General features: G+C 38.8%; 4 protein-coding genes across 4 annotated transcripts; 2 read left to right on the top strand and 2 right to left on the bottom strand.

The window, feature by feature from the left end:
- Nucleotides 1–1646: 1646 nt before the first annotated feature.
- Nucleotides 1647–4893, top strand: gch2 (GTP cyclohydrolase 2). The gene is made up of 6 exons (XM_072373308.1): nucleotides 1647–2043; nucleotides 2707–2816; nucleotides 3068–3123; nucleotides 3674–3705; nucleotides 3810–3894; nucleotides 4145–4893. The coding sequence occupies exons 1-6, from the start codon at nucleotides 1749–1751 to the stop codon at nucleotides 4272–4274; spliced, it is 708 nt and encodes a 235-aa protein (XP_072229409.1). The 5' UTR covers nucleotides 1647–1748; the 3' UTR covers nucleotides 4275–4893.
- Nucleotides 4894–5970: 1077 nt separating this feature from the next.
- On the bottom strand, nucleotides 5971–9629 carry cript (cysteine-rich PDZ-binding protein). The gene is made up of 5 exons (XM_072373476.1): nucleotides 9521–9629; nucleotides 9247–9312; nucleotides 8161–8215; nucleotides 7888–7991; nucleotides 5971–6338 (listed from the first exon to the last, which is right to left on the bottom strand). Exons 1-5 carry the CDS (start codon nucleotides 9534–9536, stop codon nucleotides 6274–6276), a joined length of 306 nt encoding a protein of 101 aa, XP_072229577.1. The 5' UTR covers nucleotides 9537–9629; the 3' UTR covers nucleotides 5971–6273.
- A 1026-nt stretch (nucleotides 9630–10655) lies between these two features.
- Nucleotides 10656–14046, top strand: pigf (phosphatidylinositol glycan anchor biosynthesis, class F). Its single transcript, XM_072373475.1, has 5 exons — nucleotides 10656–11040; nucleotides 12387–12478; nucleotides 12822–12938; nucleotides 13047–13155; nucleotides 13586–14046. Exons 1-5 carry the CDS (start codon nucleotides 10813–10815, stop codon nucleotides 13697–13699), a joined length of 660 nt encoding a protein of 219 aa, XP_072229576.1. The 5' UTR covers nucleotides 10656–10812; the 3' UTR covers nucleotides 13700–14046.
- A 6493-nt stretch (nucleotides 14047–20539) lies between these two features.
- Nucleotides 20540–26381, bottom strand: cox7a2l (cytochrome c oxidase subunit 7A2 like). Its single transcript, XM_072373627.1, has 3 exons — nucleotides 26242–26381; nucleotides 21637–21771; nucleotides 20540–21182 (listed from the first exon to the last, which is right to left on the bottom strand). The coding sequence occupies exons 1-3, from the start codon at nucleotides 26311–26313 to the stop codon at nucleotides 21042–21044; spliced, it is 348 nt and encodes a 115-aa protein (XP_072229728.1). The 5' UTR covers nucleotides 26314–26381; the 3' UTR covers nucleotides 20540–21041.
- Between the last annotated feature and the right edge of the window lie 593 nt (nucleotides 26382–26974).

Genomic DNA, 26974 nt, shown 5'->3' with positions numbered 1-26974 from the left:
AAACCCAAAAACTATCTACAATAAATTAGCAGGATCAGAAAGTGATGTTTTTAAGAAATTGGAAAAAAGAAAATCCTGCAAAGACCTCACAGGAACTGAGAGATGCATCTGGACCTTAAGTTGGTCAATCTACTGTTCACTGAGGGTTCATCAGAAATGGTCTCCATGGAAGGGTGGCTGTCAAGAAGCCATTCTTACTGAAGGGGAACAGGGAGAAAAGGTTGAGGTATGCCAAATGATACAAGAAGAGGACTGAAGATCAGTGGCAACAGGTCTTATGGAGGGTTTAATCCTACCCAGAGCCCGAACCTCAACATTATTGAAGCAGTGTGGGATCATCTTGACAGAGAACGGAACAAAAGGCAGCCAACATCCAAAGAAGAGCTTTGGGATGTCCTTCAAGAAGCCTGGAGAACTATTCCTGAAGACTACTTAAAGTACTTACAAGAAAGTTTGTGTAAGAGGGTTAAGGCTGTGAATAAAAGTGACTAAAATAATAAAGACGCTCACACCAAATATTGACTTTAAAGAAGAAGAGGAGTAGACACTCTGTTTTTGCCTTATTTACTGTATTTCTATTTATATCTGCACAAGTTTCAATAAGTGCACCTGATTTTAGTTTCCCTGATAAAGTACAAAGAATTGAGGGATGGCATAAGATTTGGCACAGTAGTCATACTACCATAATATAACTAGAACTTTTTGGGGTCAGTCATGGTCACAAATCAGCTGCTATTTCTTCTTTTGTTATCCTGCTTTGAAGCTTATATGTCTGCTGTGTCCTGTGTTTTCTACCCCTCCCATACTGAGTGATATGACTTTAAGAATGTATTGTGTTTGTATCCTTAATTGACCTTTATGTGATTCATGCTGAGCTTTATGTAACTCAAAGGCCATTTTGGGGACAGGCATGACAAAATGTTGTGATGTTGTGAGTAATTAGTAATACCAAACACTTGACCCTATTCAAATAAACATTGAATAAACCAACTTGTGTGCAGGCCTTAGTTTTTATAAGCTAATGGAAGTCTGGGGTCTTGTTAAAAGTAACCTGAGAGCGCACAACAGGTAGCCTATATTAATAGTCCTCCTGAACCATGAACATTTTTACTCTGAAATTAAACAGAAAAGCCCAAATATGTCCTTAGATAACAACACCAAAAAAAGAATGTTAAATCTTCAATCCAAGGCCTGTTGAAGATCAGCTCATCTTTTGTTTTAACGGTTAAAGAAGTTTTGCCGGTAGTGCCCAAACATTTGTATCTCACTGTACAACCTCTTATCCAATTTGATTTCCAAAGATAAAGGGTCATACTACGTCTGACTTTCGCGAAAAAAAGAGAAAAAAAAAACATATAATGAGCCTCGTGAGCTGTTTAAGAGAACGTTTGTAGTAAAGCGGTGTAACATAATCGGAACAAATTCAATGGAGATACGCCTAATGCATTAAGTGTCAAGTGATGCCAGATGCAGAAAAACCGTTGCATAGCCAACCTCATGTACTGAGGGTGTGTGTGTGTGTGTGTGGTGGTGGTAGGGGGGTGGTATGATGACCCCATTGACGATCCAGTGTTTTGACGTACGCGGCATCCTGACGAATGAGAAGCTGATGCGCTCCCGTCGGCTTTATAAAAGCAGAGCGCGGACACAGTCAAGCAGCAGCACCAGGTCAACTCAGCCAGCTCAGACCTCTTATCTACTATTTCTTCTCTCCTTTTATCTCTCGAAGAGTCAACAGACGCAGCGACATGAACTCCCACTGCAACGGAAAAGTCACCGACACCGTGGAGGAGTTCCACTGCAACAACAGCTTCGGCGAACTCATCATAGACACCAAGAAATCCGCCGCCGTGCACCGCAAACACGAGACGTCCCGCAAAGAGTCCGAGGACGAGTCCCGCTTACCTGAGTTGGAGGCCGCCTACACCAACATCCTGCAGCACCTCGGGGAGGACACGGACCGGGAGGGGCTGTTGCGCACGCCGCTGCGCGCCGCCAAGGCCATCCAATTCCTCACCAAGGGCTACCATGAGACCATCGAAGGTGAGTCAACAGGTCACCTCTGACATGATCATTCATCTCAGGTAATTTGTTTGTGTTCAGACTGTTGGTGCATCATGGGACCATTCAGTCTAAAGTAAAACTCAGAATTCAGTCCTGAAGCTTCTCCTGCAGAGAAGTTAAGAGATTTTTTTTAAAGTGTGCCAGTGATTATAGGCATCAAAGTTAATTATGTTCTGACCTAGTATAGGTAATAATGAACAATGTTTTCTCTTGAAAATGTACTGTTGAGCGACCAGACAAACGGAATCCAAATGCACTATAGTCGATATGCAGCAACTTTGAATGTCGTTTGAATATTAGTTATTTGTGGAAGCAAATCTTAGCCTCTCAGAGGTGAGTCTGTGTGGTAGATTTATTTGTGTTGTTTTGAAATTAACTGAAAATCTTTTTCATTTGGAAACACTTTGACATGTTCAGTATTCTCTGAAATGTATCACCCAGATTAATTAAAAAAAAAGGATTTGTATATTTATCACTGATGGAATAATTATCTGAAAACTATTTTCATGCCAGAACATCAAATAGCACAAGAAACGATCCATGTTCTTGGAATATAACCTTTGCATGTATGCACATTTGTTTCTTAAATGGAACGGAGTAGTTCAAATTTTTGAAGAATGTGTGTGTGTTTGCATCCAACAGACATCTTAAACAATGCTATATTTGATGAAGACCATGATGAGATGGTGATTGTGAAGGACATAGATGTGTTTTCCCTGTGTGAACATCACTTGGTGCCCTTTTTTGGAAAGGTAAGTTTGAACGTGTGCATCAGTCAATCAAACAAGATATAAGATATAAAGGTGGTGCATACAAGGATTGCAGCAAATAATAATCCAGCAAGTTAATGGGCTTAAAAGCAGAATTTGTGCAAGCTTGTGTGTGTAGATGCAACTAGCAGGCATTGTTTGGTTGTTTAAGATCAGCTCTGTATTGCTACTATTTCCCACCCTTTCCTCTCATGATGTGACCTCTGCCCTTACTGACTGTCACCTCTTTCCAGGTTCACATCGGGTACATTCCAAACAAAAAAGTGGTGGGACTGAGCAAGCTGGCAAGGTAATGCAGTACGCATGCTCCCTCACACACTTACCATACCCTGCTGCTGTCACTGTGGCTGTATGTTTCCGGTGTTAGCGCCGGGTGACTGCGTTCTTCTGTTATCTCAGTGCATTGACCTGGAGGCTTACAGTCTGAGCCCATCGGCCATCATCTAGTCCCTTCATCAAGCACCCTCACTGACACAAATCTAAACTCTATCCGCTCGAGCCATGAGAAAATCCCTTCAGACCTGTGGGAATCACTGGTTATTATCACAGCCTCTTTGTCTCCTCCTCTCCCTTCCCTAGAATATTGCAGCAGATATGAACATATAAACCAAGAATAACTGCAACAGAGTCACTGCAGGTTTAGATTAACATGCCTGACAGATTTGTAGAATCCTGCAGGGTGAATGATTCACAGATGAAGAGGTTATACAGTTGGATGTCCAGATTAGAGGCCAGGGGTTGAGGACTAATGTCAGTCTGTGTTTATCAGAAGATGAACCATTATTACACCTGATCTGTAATCAGTCCTTTCTGCTTTGTTTGCGTTCTGATCTCTACAGGATTGTGGAGATCTTCAGCCGGAGGCTTCAAGGTAAGCAACTCATTTAAAGTTCAACTGGGCTGTAAATTATGCTTGAATCCAGTAAATTCTATTGTATGAGGCTTAAATGCATTGAATTATTTTGTTTCTTTCAGTCCAAGAGCGTCTGACCAAGCAGATTGCTATGGGGATATCTGAGGCTCTGCAGCCAAAAGGAGTAGCTGTGGTTATAGAAGCAGCGTAAGTACACACATACACACCACGGTAATATTGCAAAAAATCATTCATTTCATGAGCAAATAAACAGTTTCAATCTTCTCTGCCCCAGCCTGTCTAACTTCACACTCTAACAGTTTGTCTACAGAATTTGATGTGGGAAAATCTGTGGCGTTCCCCTTTAAATGCATTATCTTCAGCCAATAGAGATTCCTCAAAGCATGTCAAAAGCTGCCACTGAGAGTCTGACACAAGTGTGTGTGTGTGTTTGTAGGCACATGTGCATGGTGATGCGTGGTGTCCAGAAGATGAACAGCCGCACAGTGACGAGCACCATGCTGGGAGTTTACCTAGAAGACCCCAAGACCCGAGAGGAGTTCCTGACCCTATCGATGCGCGCCTAACACACCTCAAATACCCTCCAACCCTGAGTCTTTGCATTGAGCAGCGTGCAGAGAGCTGTGGGGAGACTGTGGGTCTGCGTGTGACTTCATTTCTAAAAACACACAGACCAGCAACAGAAGACATAAAGTCACAGTAGGACCTCCGGTTCTTGAGCTAACCTCTATACATACACAGAAGCCTGAAAGATTTCAGCCCTGCGGCTGAAATCCACCATCGGAAATCACTGTGAACACAAACACACTCATTCATGGTGCCTTTGGTATATGTTTTACTTTTCTTTAAATGGCAATATTGTTGTTTTAAAGTATGAAACCTGAGTGCAATATTGTAATGTGAGAATACTCAAACTTTGAATTTTATGTGCTGTCTGATGGGACTTTCATTGGTGCTTTTCCAAAGTGTTATTTCCATACATTATTATTGTATTTAGAATCCACTGAATTTAGCAGTTTAACAAACGATGTGTCATTTATAAATACATTTATAAAACCTTTGTATTATATGACATTTTAAGATACAAATCAAACATAAATTATTACATTTGTAGTCCAAAGATTAGAGCTAATGAATGTAGCTATGTGATCAATGACTATGGTATCATGTATTCTGAAGTCTTAAATAAAGAATTATGTCAACACTACAACAGTTGATTACCTTTTATTTATGTATGTGAGCAATTTGCTGTGTTATTTAAAAATGTTTTGGTTTTTTAATAAAGGAAACAGACATTTTACACACTATTCAAAGTTTAAAGTCTGAGTAAGGCAAATTCAGAGACTACATTATCAGTGCTGGTCAATAAATTCTTGCATTTTTTTTAAAAGAATGAGAACTGTGTTGTACTGAGCTCTGGAGACGGACAGTTAAACAGTTTCCTGTCAATTTTAGCACGAGTATATAAGCAGAACAAAACCAGACCCCAAACCTAACACTGTAACATTATTGGTGAGCTTACTACAACGCGTAAGTCAAGTACTACCAAGTAGCTAACTGTTCAGCCTCCATCACAGAAATGTGCCTTTTCTGGATGCCTGAAATTGCAGCGGGATAATGAGGACAAGAAAAACTGAATAAATTCAAAGTAAAGCTGAAATGTGGCTCCACTGCAGATCTAGCAACTCACCAGGTCAGAGAATCAAAATGTATTATTGGTGATGTGAAAGGCCAACCGAACAAGCAAAAGGTAATGATACAAACTGAAGGATCCAGACTTTTAAACCAGTAAGTCATGCTGTCATTTCATATTGAAGTACATCTCTGTACATTTTCTAAATTTAGATCACAGCAGCTTACTCTGCTAAACTTGTCTGATGCAGTTACATTTACTAGATCTACACGCACTTATGATGCTTTTGCGTTATGGCACAGACGCTTAAAACAAGAAGGGTACGTAAGAACAAGCATGTGCACACGATTGAATGCCTGAGGCAGAGCAAGCCCTTTAAATATCAAAGGGGGGAGCCTGTCATTAGACAGCCTGTGAACTATAACCTCCATCCCTGACGGCAGGTTGAGGAAGGGAGGGGGGGGGGGGGGTCACAGCTGAGGGTGCACCAGCCAGTTTCCAAATATGATTATGTCAGAGTAAACCAATTATTACAGCATAAAAAGGGGAATATGTATATGTTGTGCGTAAGAGGCTAAAATTACACTTGCCTTTACCTGCAGGCAGAGATACAAAATGACCCAGTCAAATCTCCTCTTACCGTCTTTATTTCACTCACATTCAAAACAGGATATATTACACAAAGAAATCAATGTTCTAAAAAAAGCCATTAATCGAAAATTTAAGCACAGATTTTAAATACACAAAAAGTCTGAAAGAAACGGCAATTTTAGAAACGGGCAATAACAGGTGGTGCAGCACAGTTTGCCTGTGTAGGACCACTGGGATAGTTCCAGCAGTATTATGAGATAATCTATCAAAGCCATGTCCAGATCGTTCTCTTTCACAGTCCAATGTTTCACTTGTAGAGCTATTCTCTGATCAGCACGCCATCACACAGATGTCTGCTTGTAATTCTTGGTGTCCAAAACTTTCTTTCCACACATTGCGCAGATTCCTGAGGAGACAAAAAGGAAGGAAGAAAAGCAGAAATAATATATGGAGCAGGACACTGCACCTAATCTCAACCGTAATCACAAAACTTAACAGAGACAAAAAAAAAAAAAAAAGTCTACATCACTCTTTTGCACCACAGGGCAGTTTTTACCTGTGTTTTTGTCAGGAATAATTCTTGAATAAAATATACAGAACGTTTCTTTATTTGCTAAATGGTCCACCATTCATAAAAGCCGTATGTTTCGCAGGTCAGCGCTGAGCAGGTTGTGTAGACTGGACTTTATGATCTTTTTAATGAAAATGTCTGCCAGCTACTGCTTCAAAACGACAGTGCACAAAAAGATGGGTGATACTAGAATCCACCTGAGAACAATAACATATAAATCCAGCTATTTCAGAGGGTCATCCAAGCCTGAAATCTGGCCTTTCTAATAGAAAACTCTATAGTACAAAATTTAGGGAATGTTTGTCCCACTGAAATTATTGCTGTTTGCTGAACCATCTGAAAACTGCACTTAGACCTACTGTTAATTTCTATGTTAATTGTATGTGGCCACAGCAGCTCTATCTGGCCTCATTTCCTGCAGTCAAGATGGTTCACTCAGATGTGCTACTATTTGGATTTCATCATTCACTCTAAATACTACACAGACCTTGCACCAGGATTCATACTAAACTCAAACAAAGTTATCAGAGAAGCTCTTCATTCTATCTGCACGTCCTCTGTTTATTCATGCGAGACTGCAACAGACTTTGATTTTGACACTATGATGCACAAAAAGGTGAAAACGTCTAAACAGCTGACTCAAAAGCTGAATGATGTCATGATGAAGTTGTTTCACAGCTAGTAAAATTACTGTCACATGGGATAAATACTTATACATCTTTGAAGAAGAGGGTAATGGACTTGCCAACATGTTTACGTGTGCATACCCCATTAACATGTTACTGAAACTCACTGAACTAAGTCTGTGTATGAAGGGCAGCAATAAACCCTGCACAGCTTGCAGATGAAATTACATCAATGTCGAGTCAACTGAACATGTGACAAAGAGGGAATAAAGACCTGAAAGCTTGAAATCAATCACTTAAGTCAACAAGCAGCAGAAAATAGTGATCAAATGTATGAAAATTAGAAACACTGGCAGGTGAATTCAGCCCTGCATCAATATGAGCTCTCAATCAACCATTAGCAGGCAATTAGGTCCAATAAGTTTGGCCATCACCTTTTGGCACTTTATCAAATAACAATCTTCCTGTTGTTGCCTCATTTGATACAAAACAATGTCAAGGTAACGCTTCAAATAAGCCGAGAGTACCAGTTTCACTCTGTGCTGCTGTTCTTCATTGAGAGGATCCACCACACAAACAAGACTCATGTCGGTCAATGAAAAGATTGCAGGACAAGACGGATAACTTTTGCAAATAAAATATCTATTTTACACTATAAACACCTACAATTCTTATGTAGAGGTGTGAAAGTTACATCCTCGTATTCTAGTGGAACGCAGAACTCCTAGGATTTCAGCGTGGTGTGCGTGAGATTATACCTTTCTTGTAAGCGCAGCCTTGGCAGTAGTGCGATCCTGGCTGATGAACCGAGCTTTTGCAGATCCTGCAGATAGCAAAGCCTGTCTTGCTGTAAGGGTCAAACCTGAGAAGAATAAGCATAACATGATCATAATGCAGCAGCACTGCCAGTACCGTAGCTATTTCAAATGCTAATATTTAATCATCAGAGAAAGCAGATTAGAAACTACTTTTGTGTGAGCTTTTTGTTTAGATTCATACAGAAACAAATTTCCTCATAGGAGGATACTCACCTGGCTTTCTTAGAAGTCAACATCTTGTTCTCATTAAGCTTACGCCCTCCACTCTCTAAGAAATAAATAAAAAATAACTTCCATTAAACTTCATCATCACATGTACGATGATATAATCCAAAAAAATTAAATAGAAGGTAATTCATTTATGATAAACAGTGATTAAACCAATTAACAAATTAAAGACAAAGAAAGGATAACTTGCATGTAAAATAAAAAAAAAGCAATACACACACACACATTAGCAAGTCATATCTGACCAGGATATGTCGCAGTGAGGAAATGACACTGATGTTTCTGTATCAAATTAATGACAACTGAGGGCAACACTGCAATTTCAGGCTGAATATGATGTCATCAACTCTTTGCTTTTTATTGCAATAATAATTTTTTCCTGGATGTAAACACAGTTTGTGCAGTCCATCAGATTGACTGATTCTGCACACAGAGCATAAGGAGTTGATCATTCCATCTGGAAACTAACTAAACTGGCACTGGAGTTAAGTAACTTAGTGGAAGCTGAGATAAACAACAGTGCAACCTGGATCACCCTTTGGCTCCCTTGGTCATCTCTCTAAAGGTAGAAGTTCATAGGCAGAAACCTGATTTGAGTTACATGCATGAAAAGACCATCTCTGGGTTTGTAATATTTCATTCTTAATACTCTCACAGTTGACAAGCCTGATTTTCAGTTACACTTTCAGATTGCCAGAAATGCTCAAATTGACTATTTAATAATGCTCTTAGCCTACCTGCCCTAGGAAAGGAAGTCCCAGCTGCAGTCTTCTGCACAAACAGTCAAAATATTCCGCAAAGAGTATTCTTTAACAAAGAAAAACTTCTAGCCTTTGTTATGTTGATCAGTTGTGGATAATACAATTATTGTAACTCCCTCACGTGTAAAGGCTGTAAACAAGGTAAGATCAGCCCTATATGTTTGAAAAGTTAATAGATATAATAAAATGAGCTACGCAAACAAATTACACCGGTTGTTTAGTTCATATGCAATTTGTCGTTCGAATTAGTTTCCATTGTTGCCTAAAAAGATGGGTTTTTTTTCCTAAATCTGTGCCCCCCTCAGCTTACCAGTTGTATTCCGTGCTCCATCCTTCCATGTGTCTGGTGTGATGACCTTTCCGAGCTTCTTCTCACCTGAAATGGTAAGTAACACAACATTTATAGACAAAAATTATACGCTTAACTAACAAAGTTTAAATAGGTACAACGACATGAACAACAAAACAGATAGCTAACTTTAACGTTAGCCAGCCACAAAGACTTTCAAACCTTCACTGACAACGGCGACGTTTATTAGAATTCATAAATTAAATAAGTTCAATGTTCAGAGAGTCATACGTACATTTCTCACAAACCATCTTTCTGTTGTGTTTATTTACGCAGTTAAAATTGAAGAGAAAATGTCAGCGAGCGAGCTGTAGCTTGCTCAGTTAATGTAAACTTCCGGTCGTTTTTCTGACATTTCAAAGCACATATTTAATTGGGTTAGCCTGCAACGTTTTATCATTGGTCCCAGTAACGCGTTCAATGATTGGTTCAGACGCACACATCACTTGCACAAACGTTTCAGCAAATTAATGCTTCCTGTTTTTTGCGTGTAATATTTTTTCAAAATATATGTCCAATACGGGTGAGCGATAAGAAACTAGTATTACTGTGTTGGAGAAACTTGCAAGCTACTAAATAAAACAGTGATTTCAGATGTATACAAAAAAGATTTGTTTTATATTTCACATACCAGAGAATCATTCTAAAAAAAAATTAAGCTACATGATGGACAGATGATGATTATATATTTATTTATTTATAGAGTTAGCTCATTGTATTATTATGGAAATTCCCAGTACACAAATTGGACTTACATCAAATATAACTTTTGATATTTTTGGCAAAAACTGTTGGAATGTGATCATTTATTTTTTTGTTCTTATACAGCCTATTTCTTTTTTATCGCTATATCGCTTTTGCTATATCCACTTACAGTTTGCATGAACATTTTTTCTTGTATTTAAGTAGCAAAGCTAATAGCTAATGAAACTTTCTGTGATCTTTCTCATATCATATCAGGATTTAAAAATATGATGACAACATCTGAAAGGAGGCTTGAAAATAAATTACAATGACCAAACACTAAAAATCAACTGAAAAGCAATTATAAAGCCGCATATCACAGCAAAATCCAAACTGCTAATGTTAAATTAACTCAGCGAGTGTGAATTTAACACTGGAAAAGTAATATGTGTCCGTTTAACACTCAGAGTTACTTTAACATGGGAATTTAGCCATTTTACAATGCAGACTTTTACAAATACTCACCTCTTTTTAAATGACAGTAACACATGTCTACTTAATATTCTAAAGGCTATGTGTATATATATATATTGAATTAAATTATATAAAATAACATTCTTGTTATAGTTCCCTCTTCCCTCTGTGAGCTGAGTTTGCGTTTACTGGACTTTTATTGCGAAGCTCCACCGGAAGTTCTTCCGTGTTTACGGAAACGCGGCGGGGAGATTCATCAATGGATTCAACTCACTACTCACCTCTGCTATTACGTTAACTTTTAAATCGTTTGACTGTGATTTCGTTCGCTGCGTCAGTCTTTAGTTGTAGATAGGGAAAGCTGTCAACATGTGGGACCGTGAAATCAGAGCTATGGCGTCCACTCACGCCATCATCGCCGCCTCGGTGTTCATGGCCACCGTATTACCTGCGGTGTTCGTACCAGGCTTCTCTGTGTACGGCACGCACCTGCTGTGGATCTACTCCGTGTCCGGTGCGGTGACAGCGGTCAGTGTCGCCGTCTTCTGGCTGCTCGGCATCGCACCGCCCTCAAAGAAGCACACACTGGGATACAAGGTGCCGAGAGATAATGTACCAAACAATGTGGATGTTTGTTGTAGTTGTCAAGTTAAACGTTTATTCCTTTATTACTGGCTTTGTCTACTTTAATGCTTACCTTTCTAAACACCTAGGATATTTTACTGGGCAGTAAATTGTAAAAGGTGTGCCAATAAATGTAATTGGATTGATTAGATAGATAGATAGATAGATAGATAGATAGATAGATAGATAGATAGATAGATCTATCTAAGATAAGTAGATTTCTCCCACGTGGTAATCCGAGTTCTTCTGCTAGAAATCCACATACAGAAACGAGAATAAGACCAAACATGCATTACTTGTCTAAGGTCATATATTTGACCTTCAAAATGAAGTAAAAGTCCAAGCGAAAGAATACCTTAGAAAAAAAACCGCAAAAATATCTTAAATGAAAAGTAACTAAAGCAAATGTACTTGTTGTGCAAAGAAATGAGCCATAGGGCTGATGTCATTCATTATAAGTGTGTTAATACTGTTTTAATGTAGAAGGATGTTGGGGTGGAGCTAGTTTTAAATGCTTTATACACAGTTTAGATTCTTAATCCAGTCATTCCCAGTGAAGAAGTGCTCCCACTACTTCCCCCTCCGCCTCACGGAGATAAAAATATAAAACTGACGGGACATAAGATGTGAGATGGTTTTTCTTATAGGATTGAAATTTCTTATGTGATGATGTTTTCCCTTAAAATGTGACATATTAAAACTTCGTATGATATCCTAGAATGTATTATCGGTTATCATCCCACACTTTGGTTCTGATTTACACATTATCATTATATCATGAGATGTGGAGCAAAGATTGGATACATTTAGAGTTCAGAAGACAAGACTTTAGCTGCACAAAGAAGACAAAAACATTTTTTCATTCCAGTACTCGTCGAACTTAATGAGTTAAAGTCTACTGCTTACATTTGATATTGCATTGAAATTTAGAGTAATTGCTGGGAGCACCTTTCTCATAGTGTTACTGGAAATATGGCTCAAACTTCAATGCTTTGCGTGAATTTCTTGCACTGTTAGAATATCAGATCAAGATTAAATAAAGTTTTCAGTGGGTATATAAGTTGATAAAAGTACATTAATCACTTTTTAGATTTTTATTACTGATTGTGCCAAATGCCTTTTGTTCTTCTTTGTATAGAAATAGATGGAGTTTGCTTGTTCAACTATTTTCATCAAACCAAGATAATTTCTCTAGTTCATTAAGGTTTTGAGCCCAAACAAACATTCATGTCTTGCTCCCAAAGGTCTCAGTGTTTGCTGTCGCTTAGTTTTTATCTTAATAGTTTATCTATAAAGGATCTTCTTCTCTCTTTCCTCAGCTGTCGAGGCTGTTTCGTTCATGCGTGTACTTTTTCCTGTCATGCCTGTTCTTCCACACTGTGGTTGTTCTCTATGGAGCTCCGCTGATTGAGTGAGTAGCCAGTATTTCACTTTTACATTATACCTGTCTGTGTGCAAATGAGAAAGTGGCAGTAAAGAGGGCAGGGGAGGAGGATTTGTTGCCGTTTCTTTGCGTGCCCAGATGGAATCACCACAGTAGCAGCTGATGTACCAGAAAAGTATAGCAAGGTAAAAGAATGGAAAACTGAAGTATGGACACATGAAAATGTACACGTTTTTATGACCTATGTCTATTTGTTCTGTTAATTCCATTACATTTTAGACCTTAAATGAGTGCTGTTTTTTCCTGTATGCCGGGACCAAACTTCTACCTGTCGCTGACACAATGAGCATCTAATTTCTTACATTTTCAGATCTGCCTTAGAGACGTTTTCACTTGCTGTGCTGCTGACCTCCCTGACCACTCTGAGGTGTCTCTGTGTTCTTGGCCCACACGTCCAGGCCTGGATAAGAGTGTTCAGTCGACATGGGTAGGCATAAGCAAAAAAAAAGTGTGGGGGGGGGGGGTTCAACCTGCTTTCTGCCCCACTGATACATTTGTATATCACACCTGTCTTTTGCTCTTTCTTCATCCTCAGAGCAATGTCCGTGTGGGACACCGGTCTGCAGATTACAGTGGCCTGCACACTGATAGGTGCCTGGTTGGGGGCCTTCCCGATACCTCTGGACTGGGACAGACCTTGGCAGGTCAGCAGCACACATGGAAAATTCTCACATAGATACAAATGTGTCGAGCAGGATGTCCTAATATGTGTTCATGTGAAACCAAGTCAGGTGCTAAAATGCTTTAAGCTGCACTTTGTTTATTTAATTGTACCGGATTTGTACGTTCCACGGTAATTGTTTGATCTTCTTTTAATCGTTTTGATATTTTATGGCATAAAGGAAAATATCAAAATTGTTACTGCATAGGGGAGTCTCTGTGAAATGACTCAGTGGGGAGATGCAAAATAGTGCTAATTAGAACATAACTCCCGCCAGAGAACCCTCTTTAAAAGAACTAAATACTCCAGTGGGGACATGCTCGTGGCGAAGATAATTCAGCATTTGTCAGAGCAACGTCGGGGTGTTTCATCATTTAAGTGTCAGTGAACGATCACTTGTCTTCTTCTCGTAGGTTTGGCCAGTTTCCTGCAGTCTGGGCGGCATGATTGGCTACCTGACCGGGCTTGTTGCTGCTCCAGGGTGGATCCACTATCATCGCAAACAGCTCACATACAAGTGCAAGTGATAGAAAGACGTGCGGTTTTATCTGTGTTTATCAGGTCTTGAATTTGCTTTTTGCTGATTATTTATTGAGGGTGTTTGAGAGAAAACATTTCTTGTCAAGACAAGACATTTTTTTGTACAAGTGAGAGCTTAACCAAGTATTTTTGACACAAATAAAACATTACTAAATTAAAAGTTTGCACTTCCTGTGGATTTATTTGATTTAAAAGATATGAGTTTATACCTGAAAGTTCCTCAGTATCAGGGATTTTTCTTCTTATTTTTTACTGAATTATTGAATCTGAAAATGATCAAACCTGTAGATGGTGCTGTTGCATCACCACCTGTGTGTGTGTGTGTGTGATGTATGTGAGTGGAAATAAAGGCAACAAAGCCTCATTTGCAATTGAATGTAAAGTAATCACTTATATGGTTTGAAGATTATTTTATTATTTAAAAAGTTTAAGATAAAATAAACTTTCTTGAAAGCTCATACACACTCTCACACATCCTCTCTGATGCCGTTCTGTACCTGAAGCGGGCTACTGATGAATACTGGTCCTTTTTAAACAGCCATTAATCTTGCTACAACTCCATTTCGACACCCTCCTCCCACCCCAGCTCTCATTCTCATTCCACCTTTTCACATCCTCAGGCAACTATATTGATTCACTCTCATTTTAGGGGCATTAATTTTCCTCCTTTCATTCCACCCACATCCCTTGTTCTCCCTTGCAGCAATCAAGCACAATGGCAGTAACATTTTCTGCACTGCAGTCTCAGGTTGTAAAGAAATTGAAGGATGTGTGTCGCAGACAGACTGGACACACGTATACAACTTCAGTGATTACATCAAAAGAAATAAATAAATGTCTTTGGAGACATTTAAGATTCATTGTCTGATTTGTGGACGCTCAGTGCTCAGCCAGAGGAAAAACTTTCCACTCCCCCTGAGCTTGAACTCTCATAAAATTGTTGCCAGGGAAAAGCTGGGAAAAATAGCCTGATGTGAAAAAAAGGAAAAAGAGGGAGATCCCTTTAAGAAGCCCACATATGCTTACAACACCAATCAACACTTTTTCTCATGCATCAATCTCTCCTTCCATCACGAAATTCAATCTGACTTCATGCTGTTAGCATCATTGCTCTTGTTCTGCTTTCTTTTTTTCTATTTTCCACCTCAGCACAGATAATCATTACCCTGGAGAGCAGAAAAGCTTGCAAGTGTGGCCACCGGAGAGAAAAGGGTGTGACAAGGCTGATTTCGCCCTGACCTGAGCCAAATCTCACCCTGATTTCACTTCTAGCTTCACTGCAGTGTGAATATATATTCTTAGGAGACTAAGGATGAGTCATACAGGTCACATCTTGCAAATGTGTCTTTACTCTATTTTTGTTCATGTAATCAATGTTCTTTGTGTACAGAAAACTGGTTTGGTTGCTTTGTTCATATGTTCAATTCCACTTGTGGTTGTTTCATCTTCTAGACAGGGCCACTCACACACATACACATAATAGCTGCTGCTTCACAAATTACCCCCCCATTCAATCTCGGAGAACTTTATTTATTCATTATTTGTTCTCAGGCAGCGCTATTGTGGCAGAGCATTGTGAGAAGAGGTGATTTGTCACTCCCTGTCCGTCCTCTACCCTCAGCCTTTTCTGAAAGGCAGTTGTTGTTTGCTTGTGTTTACTCTTTGAAGATTTCTACTGAGGAGAAAGAAACAGACTAGTAAACCTGGATCTTTTTTCTCAGTGGTGGATAGTGTCCAAATTAAACTAATCTGGATAATTGCTTTTAAGGAATGTCTTGACAGGATTGCTAATGTGGCTGACAACAGAGAATTAACAATCTACATGCAGGTCTGCTTGCCTCTTCTAGATTACAACCTGCATATTAAATGCCCGGTTCAGTCTCAGCTCATATGAACTGCTTCCAGCAACAGCAGGCAGCTGATCTCAGTGTTAGGATTAAAACTACCAGCCTGGCAACATTAATCAGACTCGCAGAACTAGCTGTTCAGAGGGTCAAAGTAATGAAAGAGACATTTTTCTGAGAAAAAGGAAAAAATTGGCTTTAAGTTTTATCTGGAAACCAGAAACATGACTTCAAATGAATGAATGATAATGTTGTTCCTTGTCTCATCTGTGGAAAAAAGGTCTCAGCCAACATGTTGGTGAGATCAGTTAATTCAGCTTTATATTACAGAAGATAACAGTGTTGCCTGATTGAGATTGTTTACTTCAACTTGATTATTTCTTTTGGCTACGGTAAGGCATCCTAACTATGTGGTGATGATAATTCAGTGTTTTGTTCAGTCCACCTCTTTGGTTCTAACTGAAAATCCATCAGCAGATACATTGAACCAGTAAATATTTGCTGTAATTCAACTGATTAATATTTGCCATGTTAGTCATCTAAGCTTGTTATAATGCTAGTATCTATGAGCAGTAAGCATGATTACAATTGATTCAATTTCCTTGTTTCTGATTTAAATTTGTACTGCTATTACTTAAACGTTTAAAAAGGCAGCAACTGGTGGATTCTGAGATCTGCTACACAACGTTGTGACTGTGAGCATTTTTGCGAAAGACAGCCTCCCAGAGCTCCAAGCCTTTCTCTTGTTATTTTGAAACATCACTCCACATCTTAAACAGAAACTTTCCCCCAGTTCGAACCTCATCTCGACTTCAAATTATAAGGGGGAAAGCAAATCATCAAACAGTTGAAAACAGAACAAAAGCTCACAGACTCAGGAATGAATATAATTTGCATGGCTTCACTTCACTTCAGTCTATGCCTTTATGGAAGCTTCAGCTGGATACACACAAACACTGTGGCACTGATTAATTGTTGTTATTTATCTTCTCATATAATTTACCAACAGCAGGAAAATATATTCAAAGTTATTCTTTGAGAAACAGTGAATAATTGTGTCATAAGCTCCAATCAGAGGGGATTTAAACAACAGGGATGGAGGGAGATAGAATATTCAGCCGGCGGTGCTACTTATTTAGCTCATCATTCCAGACAGGATCCCAAAATTTTGTACATTTTGTTCAATGAAAGCATTTTATGAAAGAATTAGCTGTTATGCAGGAAAACCATATAACCTGCCGTAGACACTCAAACCTGTTATTTGATGAGCTGTTGGCTGTCACAGTGTGTTAATGTTCCACTCTCTCAGTTGTCAGACTGAGCAGGGCCACACGGAAAAGGAAGAAAGAAAAAAGAATTTAGAAACTTCACATGAAATCAGTAAAGTGTTCTGGAAGATTCTGTGTTTTTTTTTTCTCTCTCTTTAACATTAAAATGTACACCATTAGAAACTTCTAAATAATCCGTTGTGAAATCATGTCGAAACTTTCCACACACTAATTCGCCCTTCAGATTGAGATGGTCGCTTGACTGAATTGATTAGTGCAAGATGCAAACAGCTTTCTCACACAGGGATTCCTTTCAGTATAAAAAGATTCATTTTAATTTTCTTCTGATAAGTTTCACCCATCCTCCACTTGACAGCCTTCTTCTCACACCCATCCTCCTCACATCCCACTTGCTTCCTGCCTTTTGACTCCTTTTACCCCACTTTTTTTTTTCCACACTCCCTTCACTGTGTGCTTCATTAACAGTTGGAGTGCCGTGTCACAAACATGTTATGGTAGTAGTCTCATGTCTCTCCTGTTTGCTCAAAGAGCACCAACAAAAGGATCCATTGTTACTGAGGGATGTTCAAGTGGGCTGTGATGACTCAGGGCGGATGCGGGAGACGGTATGAAAAGATTTCCGAAGGATTCTTGTTTTTGCAAAAAGAAATAAAAAACATATATGGAGTATATTATATTAAGCCTTTATTATCGTTAATATTTAATGTGAACACAATGTCATTTGACATTTCTGGGACCACATTTGTGGCACCAAGAACATTAATGGCTGACTTTATTGGTTGCTTGACTTCTTTTTTTTTTGTGGCATCAGCAGATTGATATTTTTAATACCTTGAAGTAAAAAATGAGAACAATTTCCGTTTCAGAATAATGGTCCAATGACAGCAAGTTCAGTTCTTGCAAACTAAACAGTAGGCACATAAAAGCTCAACCACCTGCCTGGTAGACCTTTAAAGGAAGACACTGAGGGAAGCATCCTTATCAGATGTGTGAACTACCGATACGGGCTCTTCTCAGTAAAAACATTTACATTACACACACACACACACACAAAAAGATTTATTAAATATAAAGAACTTTTGTGTTAGCATGACCAAAACTAGAAGTTTAACATACATGTAAACACACTGGTCCAACTGAAATGCTCCTTAGTTCTTATCCTGAAGAAGAGGAAGACGGTATATAAAAAGAATAACCAGAAGGGGTGGTGTGCATTATTTTTGTAAAAGTGGTAAAGATAAGTGTATATCAACGTATCTGACTTCCAAATAAATCTGGTCTCACTCACATATTTTTCTGTTTCTTTTGTCAGACAACTAAACACACCAGAAATTGTGACTGAAATCCGCCCATTTAGACTACATGTCAACTTGCGATCACTCTCGTTCTGTTCTAATAAAATCCTGATTTTATAACCACAGCAGCATCTGTCAAAATTCAGGTAACTTAAAGGCAATATATCTGCAGTGATTCTGGCTGTACTTAGATGGATGTAGACCTCCCTTCTACCACAGAAGTGGTAGAATATCATTTTCTCAAATGGTCCACATCGTCGGACATTCAGTACTTGGTTCAATAAATCAAATCACTTTGCGTGCCCATGTACTGGGACAAAGGAGAGTAGCAGTTAAATGGCCAATTTGAACTATGATCCTCACCGCTATGATAAATGAAGCTAAATACTTCTGGAAAGGTCTTGCAAGGCAAACAGTTTGAGTCATCATCCAGACAAGCAAGAGGTCCTTTATGGATATGGGGAAGAGAAGATCTGTTACCCTGCCAGATACAGAGTTGGGCCTGGGGGTAGAAAAATATTTTCTCTGGTGAGGCTCTGCCACATCAGAGCATCAGATATATTTACCTAATTCATATTCTCACTTTCCTTTTCCTCCCTTCCATCTGGCACTCAACAGTGAAACCCATCATCAAACTGCACTGCAATCAACACTGGCTCTCTGATTTTCCTTGCCTGGGTTTGGGACTACTTTGTGTTACTGCAACTGTCTCAAAAGGCCAAATCTTCCATCAAAAGCACAAAAGGAACTGCAGCAAATCAGATGAAGAGGTCACTCGTTACAAGTTTACAGAGGCAGGACATCATGTGGCCCTGTCTCATCACAGCACAATAAGTACAAAAATGCTTTGAGAACTTCAAAGAATACCAGTCGTTTGCACTATAGCTGATGATTATAGCTTATTGTATCAAGCATGTATCCATCACACATGTTAAAAATAGGATATTGATCGGATATCTCCAGGTCTGCAATGCAATAAGTGAAGAAAAAGTTGCCGCATAAAGGAAATGGGAAATGAGGCTTTGAGAAATGTGCATACAGGAAAAAGAATGGCATCGGAAAATTCCGTTCAGAGAACATGGTGCAGTTTTTTTACTCATAAATTTTCATTTTTATAACAAATGGATTCTCAAAAATCCAAAATTAATTAATTTTTTTTAACACATTTTTTTAACAAAATTAATGCTGGAAGCAGTGTAGTAAAACAAACAGAATTATATTTTTCATATTCACCGGGCAGCAGCCAACAGAAAATGGTTGTAAAGGGAGGCTGTGGTAGTTAGGGGTCGAAACCCAAAGTGACCACAGAGAAAGCTGGACCCCGTGGATTTGTGTCGTTAATTCCAAATTCTGACCTCGCCGTCTGCTTGGCTCTACAAAAATGCAGATTGACCAGACCAGACGAAGTCTGTCCAGTCTTCAGCTGTGCAGTTTTGGTGAGCAGGTGCCTCCCGCAGCCTGACACGTCTGTTCCTGGCTGGCAGGACGGGAGAGCCGGCATGGTCTTCTGCCGTGTTGGGCATTCTGCGCTGCCTCTCTGCTCACCAGGTGGAAAATGGCATTTTGACGATCAAGTACTACAAGTAAAGTCACTGAAATCACAATAAATGTAAATACTCCTTGTATATATTGCTACACTGATGCTATACTGATCTGATGCTGCAACAATGTCAATTTTCCATTGTGGGACTAATAAAGGTTTATCATATTTCTCTTTTTGGATGCTTGATGTGAACGTCACAGAAGCTCCTCACATGTGTCTGCACTGCTGCCATAAGCAAATAATGGAATATCTGCGGAAATTAGCAGGTTTTTAGAGTGCATTAATGCAGTTTTCAGTAACACAACCGTACATGTTAATTCATTGTCTGTACAGTATAATTTTGAGGTACTTCATACTCCTTCATTCCACATCATTTACATATAAATGCAAGTAATGGTACTTGTGATTTCTTTTTAAAAACAACATTTTGCATGCACCACAAATTTGGAGGCCCCCTGTCCCCACTTACATATGTTCCCCATGGCAACTGTCTCCTGTCTGAAACAATAACAATGTTGCCAAGAAAAGATAAGAGATAGAATGTCGAGACAAAAGAGAAAAGGCAGCAACTGACAAGATCATAAGAGGAGATGGTGAGAAGCATGTGACATCACACCAGGGCCCACACATATGAGGGCTGTACGAGATGGTACGTAAGCCAAGTGAGCAGCAGCTCTGTTCCAGACGGGGTCTCCTTCATGCGTGCTTCTGATGAGCTGTTGATGACAGAGTGCTGTACCCTATAGATGGTTTCATATATGCTGCTCATGAATCTGTCAGTCAACTGGCAATAATGACACCTATTACAGTGAGGCTGTTTCAGAGACACGATCAAAGGAAATAGACTTCAACTAAAGCATTTTCCCCTTCAAATTTATTAACTTAGGCATCTTTTTTTAAAGAAGACATACATGATCATAGTCATCATTGGTTCAATGTCCTGCACTATCACAGTGGTTCCCAAACCTTTTGGGGCCAAAATTAAAAAAATAAAATAAAATTCACGCTCCACATCTTTTAGGAATGACCAGCAATAATAGAGGAGGCAACTAATGTACAGAAGTTTTGTATAGAATTTTAGTAAATTAAGCTACAGAGGTTAGCACAATAACATATGCAAACCTTTTATTTATATTCATTTACATTTATTTAGCTTAATTTTACTAACTATTAAATCTTTTTACCCCAGGTCTTGACGGTCTTATCCAATTTGAGAACCACTGCTATAAGTGATAAATTCTCATCTAAAAGAGTGCCAAGAGGTGGCGTGGCCAGGGTAGACTGAGCCTGTGAATGTTTTGTTGAATGCAGCAGCGACAAGTCAGAGGTGTTACAGGAAGATCCTGGGTTCATGTTGGTCACTTTTTGTTGGGCTGGGCTGCGATGTAAAGAGCCACCAGACAGTAGACAACGCCTCCAACTGTGAGAGCCATGGTGGTGCGGTACAGTAGCCTGTCGGGAACTCCGCGCTTTAAATGAATAGGGATGCCGTCTGATGTCTGAGAGGGGAGGAAACAGGTGGGAGCAGGAGAGAAGGTGGGGGAGGGTGGGAGCAAGAAAGAGAATTATGAGACGTTATCAATGCTCAAAGTGGGACACAGCTTCTTAAATACTCAAAAGTCTTTGAATGCAGCATCAGCTGCCTGTGAGATTGTAAAAACTGATATGCTTAATAGCACTTATTAGAAAGAGTTTCCTTTTTCCAACTGTGGCCTTTTAATTTTTCTTTTTTTCTTTTTAAATATTGATAGGTTCGATGGAAGCGGCAGAAGGCCATTAAGAACATAATGAGCAATAAATATCAGTCATTATCTAATGGGAAAAGGCTGTAGCCCTTCATGAACCCTCACTCTGACTACTAAAGATAAAAAAAAAAAACACTCAAAGTGAAAGTTAAGAGAAAATAAAATGATTCTTGTCGTCACAACTGGTGCCTTTTTCATTCTTTATTACCTGGAATAACCTCTGAAGGTCAGGGACCCTGTTTGCTCCCATGTACTCCACTGTGGCCCCTGCTTCTGATACCACCTTGGTGGGTGTAGCAAAGATCATGGTCGGGGACTCTGCAGGCAAACCTTGCTTCAGTCCCTGGAGGGGGGAAAAACAATGCACAATTAGATTCTATGTCAGAAGCATCTTTCTCAGGTTTTTTTCCACACGTTTTGCAAGCCAAACATTCACAGCGAATATAATTTTTTTCCCCCAGAAACTGTATTTTTAACATTTACCACTTACATAATCTGTTCTACTTTCACACCCACCCAATCCAACTGTGTGGGTGGCAGACATGGACAAAGCCCTTGAAACCTCAAAGTGCACAGAATAAAAATCAAAATCTAATCAAGTCGACAAAAGGATCAATTAAAAGGACATTCGAGGCAACTGGCATCGTTGAGTAAAAAAAGAGATATAATCCTGTTTTTCCATCTGGCTGAATCTTTGCTCCTCCACAATCCACTTCTCAAATGGAAGGGCTGAGGTGCATTTCTATATGAGAAAAACAAGGTGCTTTTCCTGATGAGCTGTGGACACTAAAAAAACCCTTTAACGAGATAAGTCCAGAGCATGTGTCAGAGATGAATGAGTGTGCACAGATTACCAGATCCTTTATGGGCTAGAACACATTCTCTGAGGTAGAAAGAAGAAATGTTATCCGGGTGTTATCAAAAAGATTTTTTCAGTTGTGTGCAATTAAAGTATTTTGTATTAATATACTGAGATTTTTAACAACAACAGAAGATACCTGCCTGTCAGCTGAGTCTCTTCATATTGGTCTTTTGTATTTGAAGTACAAAGAAAGTCAATAGTCGTTTTGCAGGCTCATCGCTGCTGCATAAATACTAGGGATTACATGAGTGCTTCATTGATCACATCTTTCAAGTTATGGCTCCAGTTGTCGGGCTGTTTAAGTGTCTGTTCTAATTAGTAGAGCGCACCCCAAGCATTACAAACTTCTCTTTATCAACATCTAGGCATATTTTTTTGTAGTTTCCTGAGCCCTTTTTCTTAGAAAACACATGCGTGTTATGCATGCTTAATACCTAAAGACCTTTATCCAAGGTTGACATGAACCAATCATTTAAAATAAAGACATTAAGAACCCGGGAACAAGATTAGTGTTTCTTTCCACCTTTTTACTTATTCCTGACCTGTAAATCTTAACATTTTCACTGAAGAAGTTCTCCTGTTGAATATGTTCGATAAAGCTCTTCTATTTGTCAGTGAGTATAAACTACTAATAAATCAGCCAGAGGCACACTGTGGTGTTAAAATAAGGTTTCTGAAAGTTACTGGGGCACCCACCACCTTGTTAAGAGTGTGTGGAGGCAGATGGTGTAGGAGTGGGTAAATTAATCTGACATAAAAAATGTGGAGGCGTTAAAACCAGATCATTTTTACCTACCTTTTAAGACAGGCTTTTACTAAATGGTTTCACAGAATGAGCATATCTTTGTAGATTATGCTACAAATACACAGACTATTCCTTTTTGTACTTTCCGGCACTTACTATGTAACAATAAGCCCAATGCACAAAGGGACAGAAAGAGAGAGAGTTTGTGCTGGCAGAGGCAACTCTGAAGGACAGATGAGCCCAAAGTGACAGGGTCCAATCTTTACATCCACCAAGGACCAAATATCACATCGGATAATCATTAAAAAAATATATATTTTTCATGCTAAACCCAATGGATTATAAAGTCACATCAGTCAATCAAATCAGGGCCGCTTGCTAATATTTAGTGCCTTCTACTCTACAACTCAATACTTTTAGGATAAAAATACAACGAGTTAAAGTTCAATATAATAATTTAGACAGAATGTCAGTGTTGTCACAAATTGATATGAAAGCTGCGTCTCCATATGAGGCTGAACTATTTTACTCAGTATTGACTTTGAAGTGCGTTTTCTTCTCCACTTCAGTGTTGATAACCCTCTTATTTATAGATACTTGAGTTTACTACTGTTGATGTATTTAGTCCTACACACAATGGGTGAATTTAAGCAAATCCTGGTAACCTTAAGAAGCTGGGGATGAATATGTCAATAAACACAACTTGCAGGTGCCTCCCTCTCCCTCTCTGCTGTGCTTCAGCTTTGCCTTCAAAGCCTGTAGAGGAGGCCAACAGGCTAAAAACCACATCAACTATTAAGGTGGCAGTGATTGACACTGGTTAGAGACTCCTCCTGGCTGTGGTAGATTGTTTCATTCAAACCAAGCAGATTGCTATCGTCAAGATTCATAGAAAATATCAAATCAATCAGTCTTATAAACTTAGAAATAATTTTACTAGCCAATTGCTTGCATTAAAATGTAAATGCTATTTTATTGCTGTAGATGGTTTTAAGAAGAGTTAATAGCTTAGCAGTACATAATTTATTAAAGATGAAAGAAACCTAATTTACTTTTACCCAGTGAGTTATAAGAAGATGCTCCACTCGTGATGGCTGCAGTGTTCAGCTTTGGTTGAAACAGCTTTGTCGAAACACATCAACTTTAACTGTAATGTCATTTTGGAGGAGATTGTTTGCGGTGTTTCCCAGCATAATACCAGTGAGATGTTTTGTTATTCTAAATCATTTGAATAAAACAGCGGAATCACTTGTCAGTATGAGGCAAAAAAAAAATCTAACAGCACATTGATGAATATGTTGAACAGACTGGCTCTGTGTGTATCATGACTGGCTAAATAGTAGAAAAAAAAAACTGAAGTATTATATACTAATTTACTGAAGTAGATTAACCACTAAGCTGTTGAAATATCAAAATCAGCGTATATCAAAGCATCCTCACCATCTGCTGCTGTTTGATTGCCTGCTGATATGCATGCCACATCTAAGCAGGTTTCTGCTAAACAAGCAGCATGCTGGCACAGAGACTACTTTAAGTGACTCTAATTTCTTGTTACAATGTTCTTTGTGGAACTCACTCTGAAAGTGATTGTACTGAAGCCTGAATTGAACACTTCCAGATAGTTATCAACATCTAGGCATATTTTTTTGTAGTTTCCCGAGCCCTTTTTCTTAGAAAACACATACGTGTCTACATATAACCAAGCATTCTATGAGCATAATTAGTTTATTTATGTAAAAACTTAAGTGGAAAAGTACCTGTAACTGTGGGAACAAAAGTAAATATATTGTAGTTATAAAACTTAAAAACACACCACTCCGTTTTACACCTATTTTGATTGTTAAGTGAGGGGAAATTCTAAGCAATGAATTGGCAGTTGCTCTCAAACTGGTTCACTGAATTGCGACAGAAAGGAATGTGTTCTGGGAAACCGGTAAAAAAAGAACCACAAATTTTCATTTTCTCCCTCACATGCCTGCACAATGTCATCACTGACAAAACAACAGAGGAACAGAGCAATCAGCCTGGTTGATGCTGGACTGAGGAGAAGAAAACACATCCAGGCAAATGAATGTCAATCACTCCATGACCATGTGTCTGCAGTATAATGTTACTGTGGCTGCTGCATTTGACTCGAGCCAGATCATCTGAGTGCAGATAGTCAGGATCAACAAATTTGTCTTGTACCACTGCATAATAGCTTTCAGCCAACACCTCCAACTGCTGCTCCTGCAGCAGACGTGACTAGACGAACAGTGACGACTGAGACTTTTGATTTCTGTTTTTAACTTAGTTTTGTTAAGACACTAAAAACTGAGTAATACAGACGTTGTATTATTTAGGATTGTATGCTCCGTGAACGTAACGATTATTTTATTATTCTAGCTCCGTGAACGTAACGATTATTTTATTATTCTTTTGATTTATTTAGAAATTTATTCCCATACCAAGAAAATGTTCTTTTTTTTTTTAGAATAATAGTGAAATAAGTAAGAGTATTAAGGAGCACTGGGTGAATTTAAGCTTTAAGTACTGCTCAAACTTAGAGTAGTTGCTTGAAATGTTCATGTTACTGGCCTATTTTTCTTATAATAACCTTGATGTGGGATAACAAGCTTAGGTTTAACCAAAGATCACAGCAAAACAAAGACACTGTGGTAAGAAACAGGAGGAGACGAGCTTTAACAAAGGTCCCGTCTGGTTTATACAAAATTTTGAAGTTGGCCGTTCAACTCACAGATTTGAAATAAGGATAGTAAATTGAAGACCATATAGTAAAGCAGAGGTGAAAATGTGTATTTCTCTTTGTTGTAAAAAGTAATAAGAGAAACAAAAACCTCTTAATACCACGTGAGCTCGTATCAAAGTAGACTCACCTTGGGTTATCTCCAGAGTAAAATAGCTGTAGTTCATATGAAAATAGATGTAAAAACATAACGTTTATCTAGCATGTCGTCACACAGTGGGCCACAATCAGAAATTATTATTTCTGAACAGAGTTAAACCATCAAGAAAAGATCACGTTGAGGTTTAAAGACAAAAATGTATCAATGTAGTAAACTCCACTGACGATTTTGATCGACTCAACCCAAAGATGAAGCCCTGGAAACAACAGCAGAGGTCCATTATCTAACTAAACTATATCAAGGTCAACCCCGCGAGTACTGTCTCGCTTTTGTAACCGTTACGCCGAGTCCCAAACTCACCTGAGGGCCGAGGGCAGCTGTGGGAACAGAGCCCGTCAATTTCTGAGTAAAACCGCTGAACTTGTAATACATTTTACTGCTGAAGGACAGGGAATGTGTTGCTTCCACAACAAATTAACCGGTAAGGACCTTTCTATCCCGCTGCGACCGTCGAAGGAATGTGACGTAGTAGTGAGCTGTCCAAAAACTGCCTGTTTAAAAATGGAGTGGCGGACTGCCGAAAGTACTTGAGCGTTTTTTTCTATCTTGCATATACAGATTAATACATAGAATAGACAATAGCTGCAAATCAAAAAAAAAAAAAGACACCATTTGTAAGCATATTTCCACTAATTAAGTGAAAACAAAAAATACATTGCTGATTTGTCATACAAGTTGTCTTAACTTTAAAATCCAAACAGTGTCCACGTGTTTGTGTTGTTTAATAAAGCAGAAATATGATGGTCCTGAGATGCAAAACAGAAAGACAAATGAAAAAAAACTTCAACATCTTAGACAGGACAATGACATTTTAAAAACACACCCAAATTTCACAAATGAAAACAATAAACACAATAGGGTTAAAGAAAAAACAGAAAAAAAAACAATTCTGAAAACAAGACAACAATTCAAAGGACATATCAGAGAGCACAACAAAAAGGAAAACATTTCAGAAAGAAACTGACGCTGAAGAGAACAGGAGCATTTCAGAGACAACAAAAAGTAATCTGAAAACAACAAAACAAAGAACAAC

Source organism: Leuresthes tenuis, unplaced genomic scaffold (assembly GCF_036924035.1).
Source record: "Leuresthes tenuis unplaced genomic scaffold, fLeuTen1.0.hap1 SCAF_20, whole genome shotgun sequence".
NCBI lineage: Eukaryota > Metazoa > Chordata > Actinopteri > Atheriniformes > Atherinopsidae > Leuresthes > Leuresthes tenuis.
This window is presented reverse-complemented; position numbering and strand designations above follow the sequence as displayed.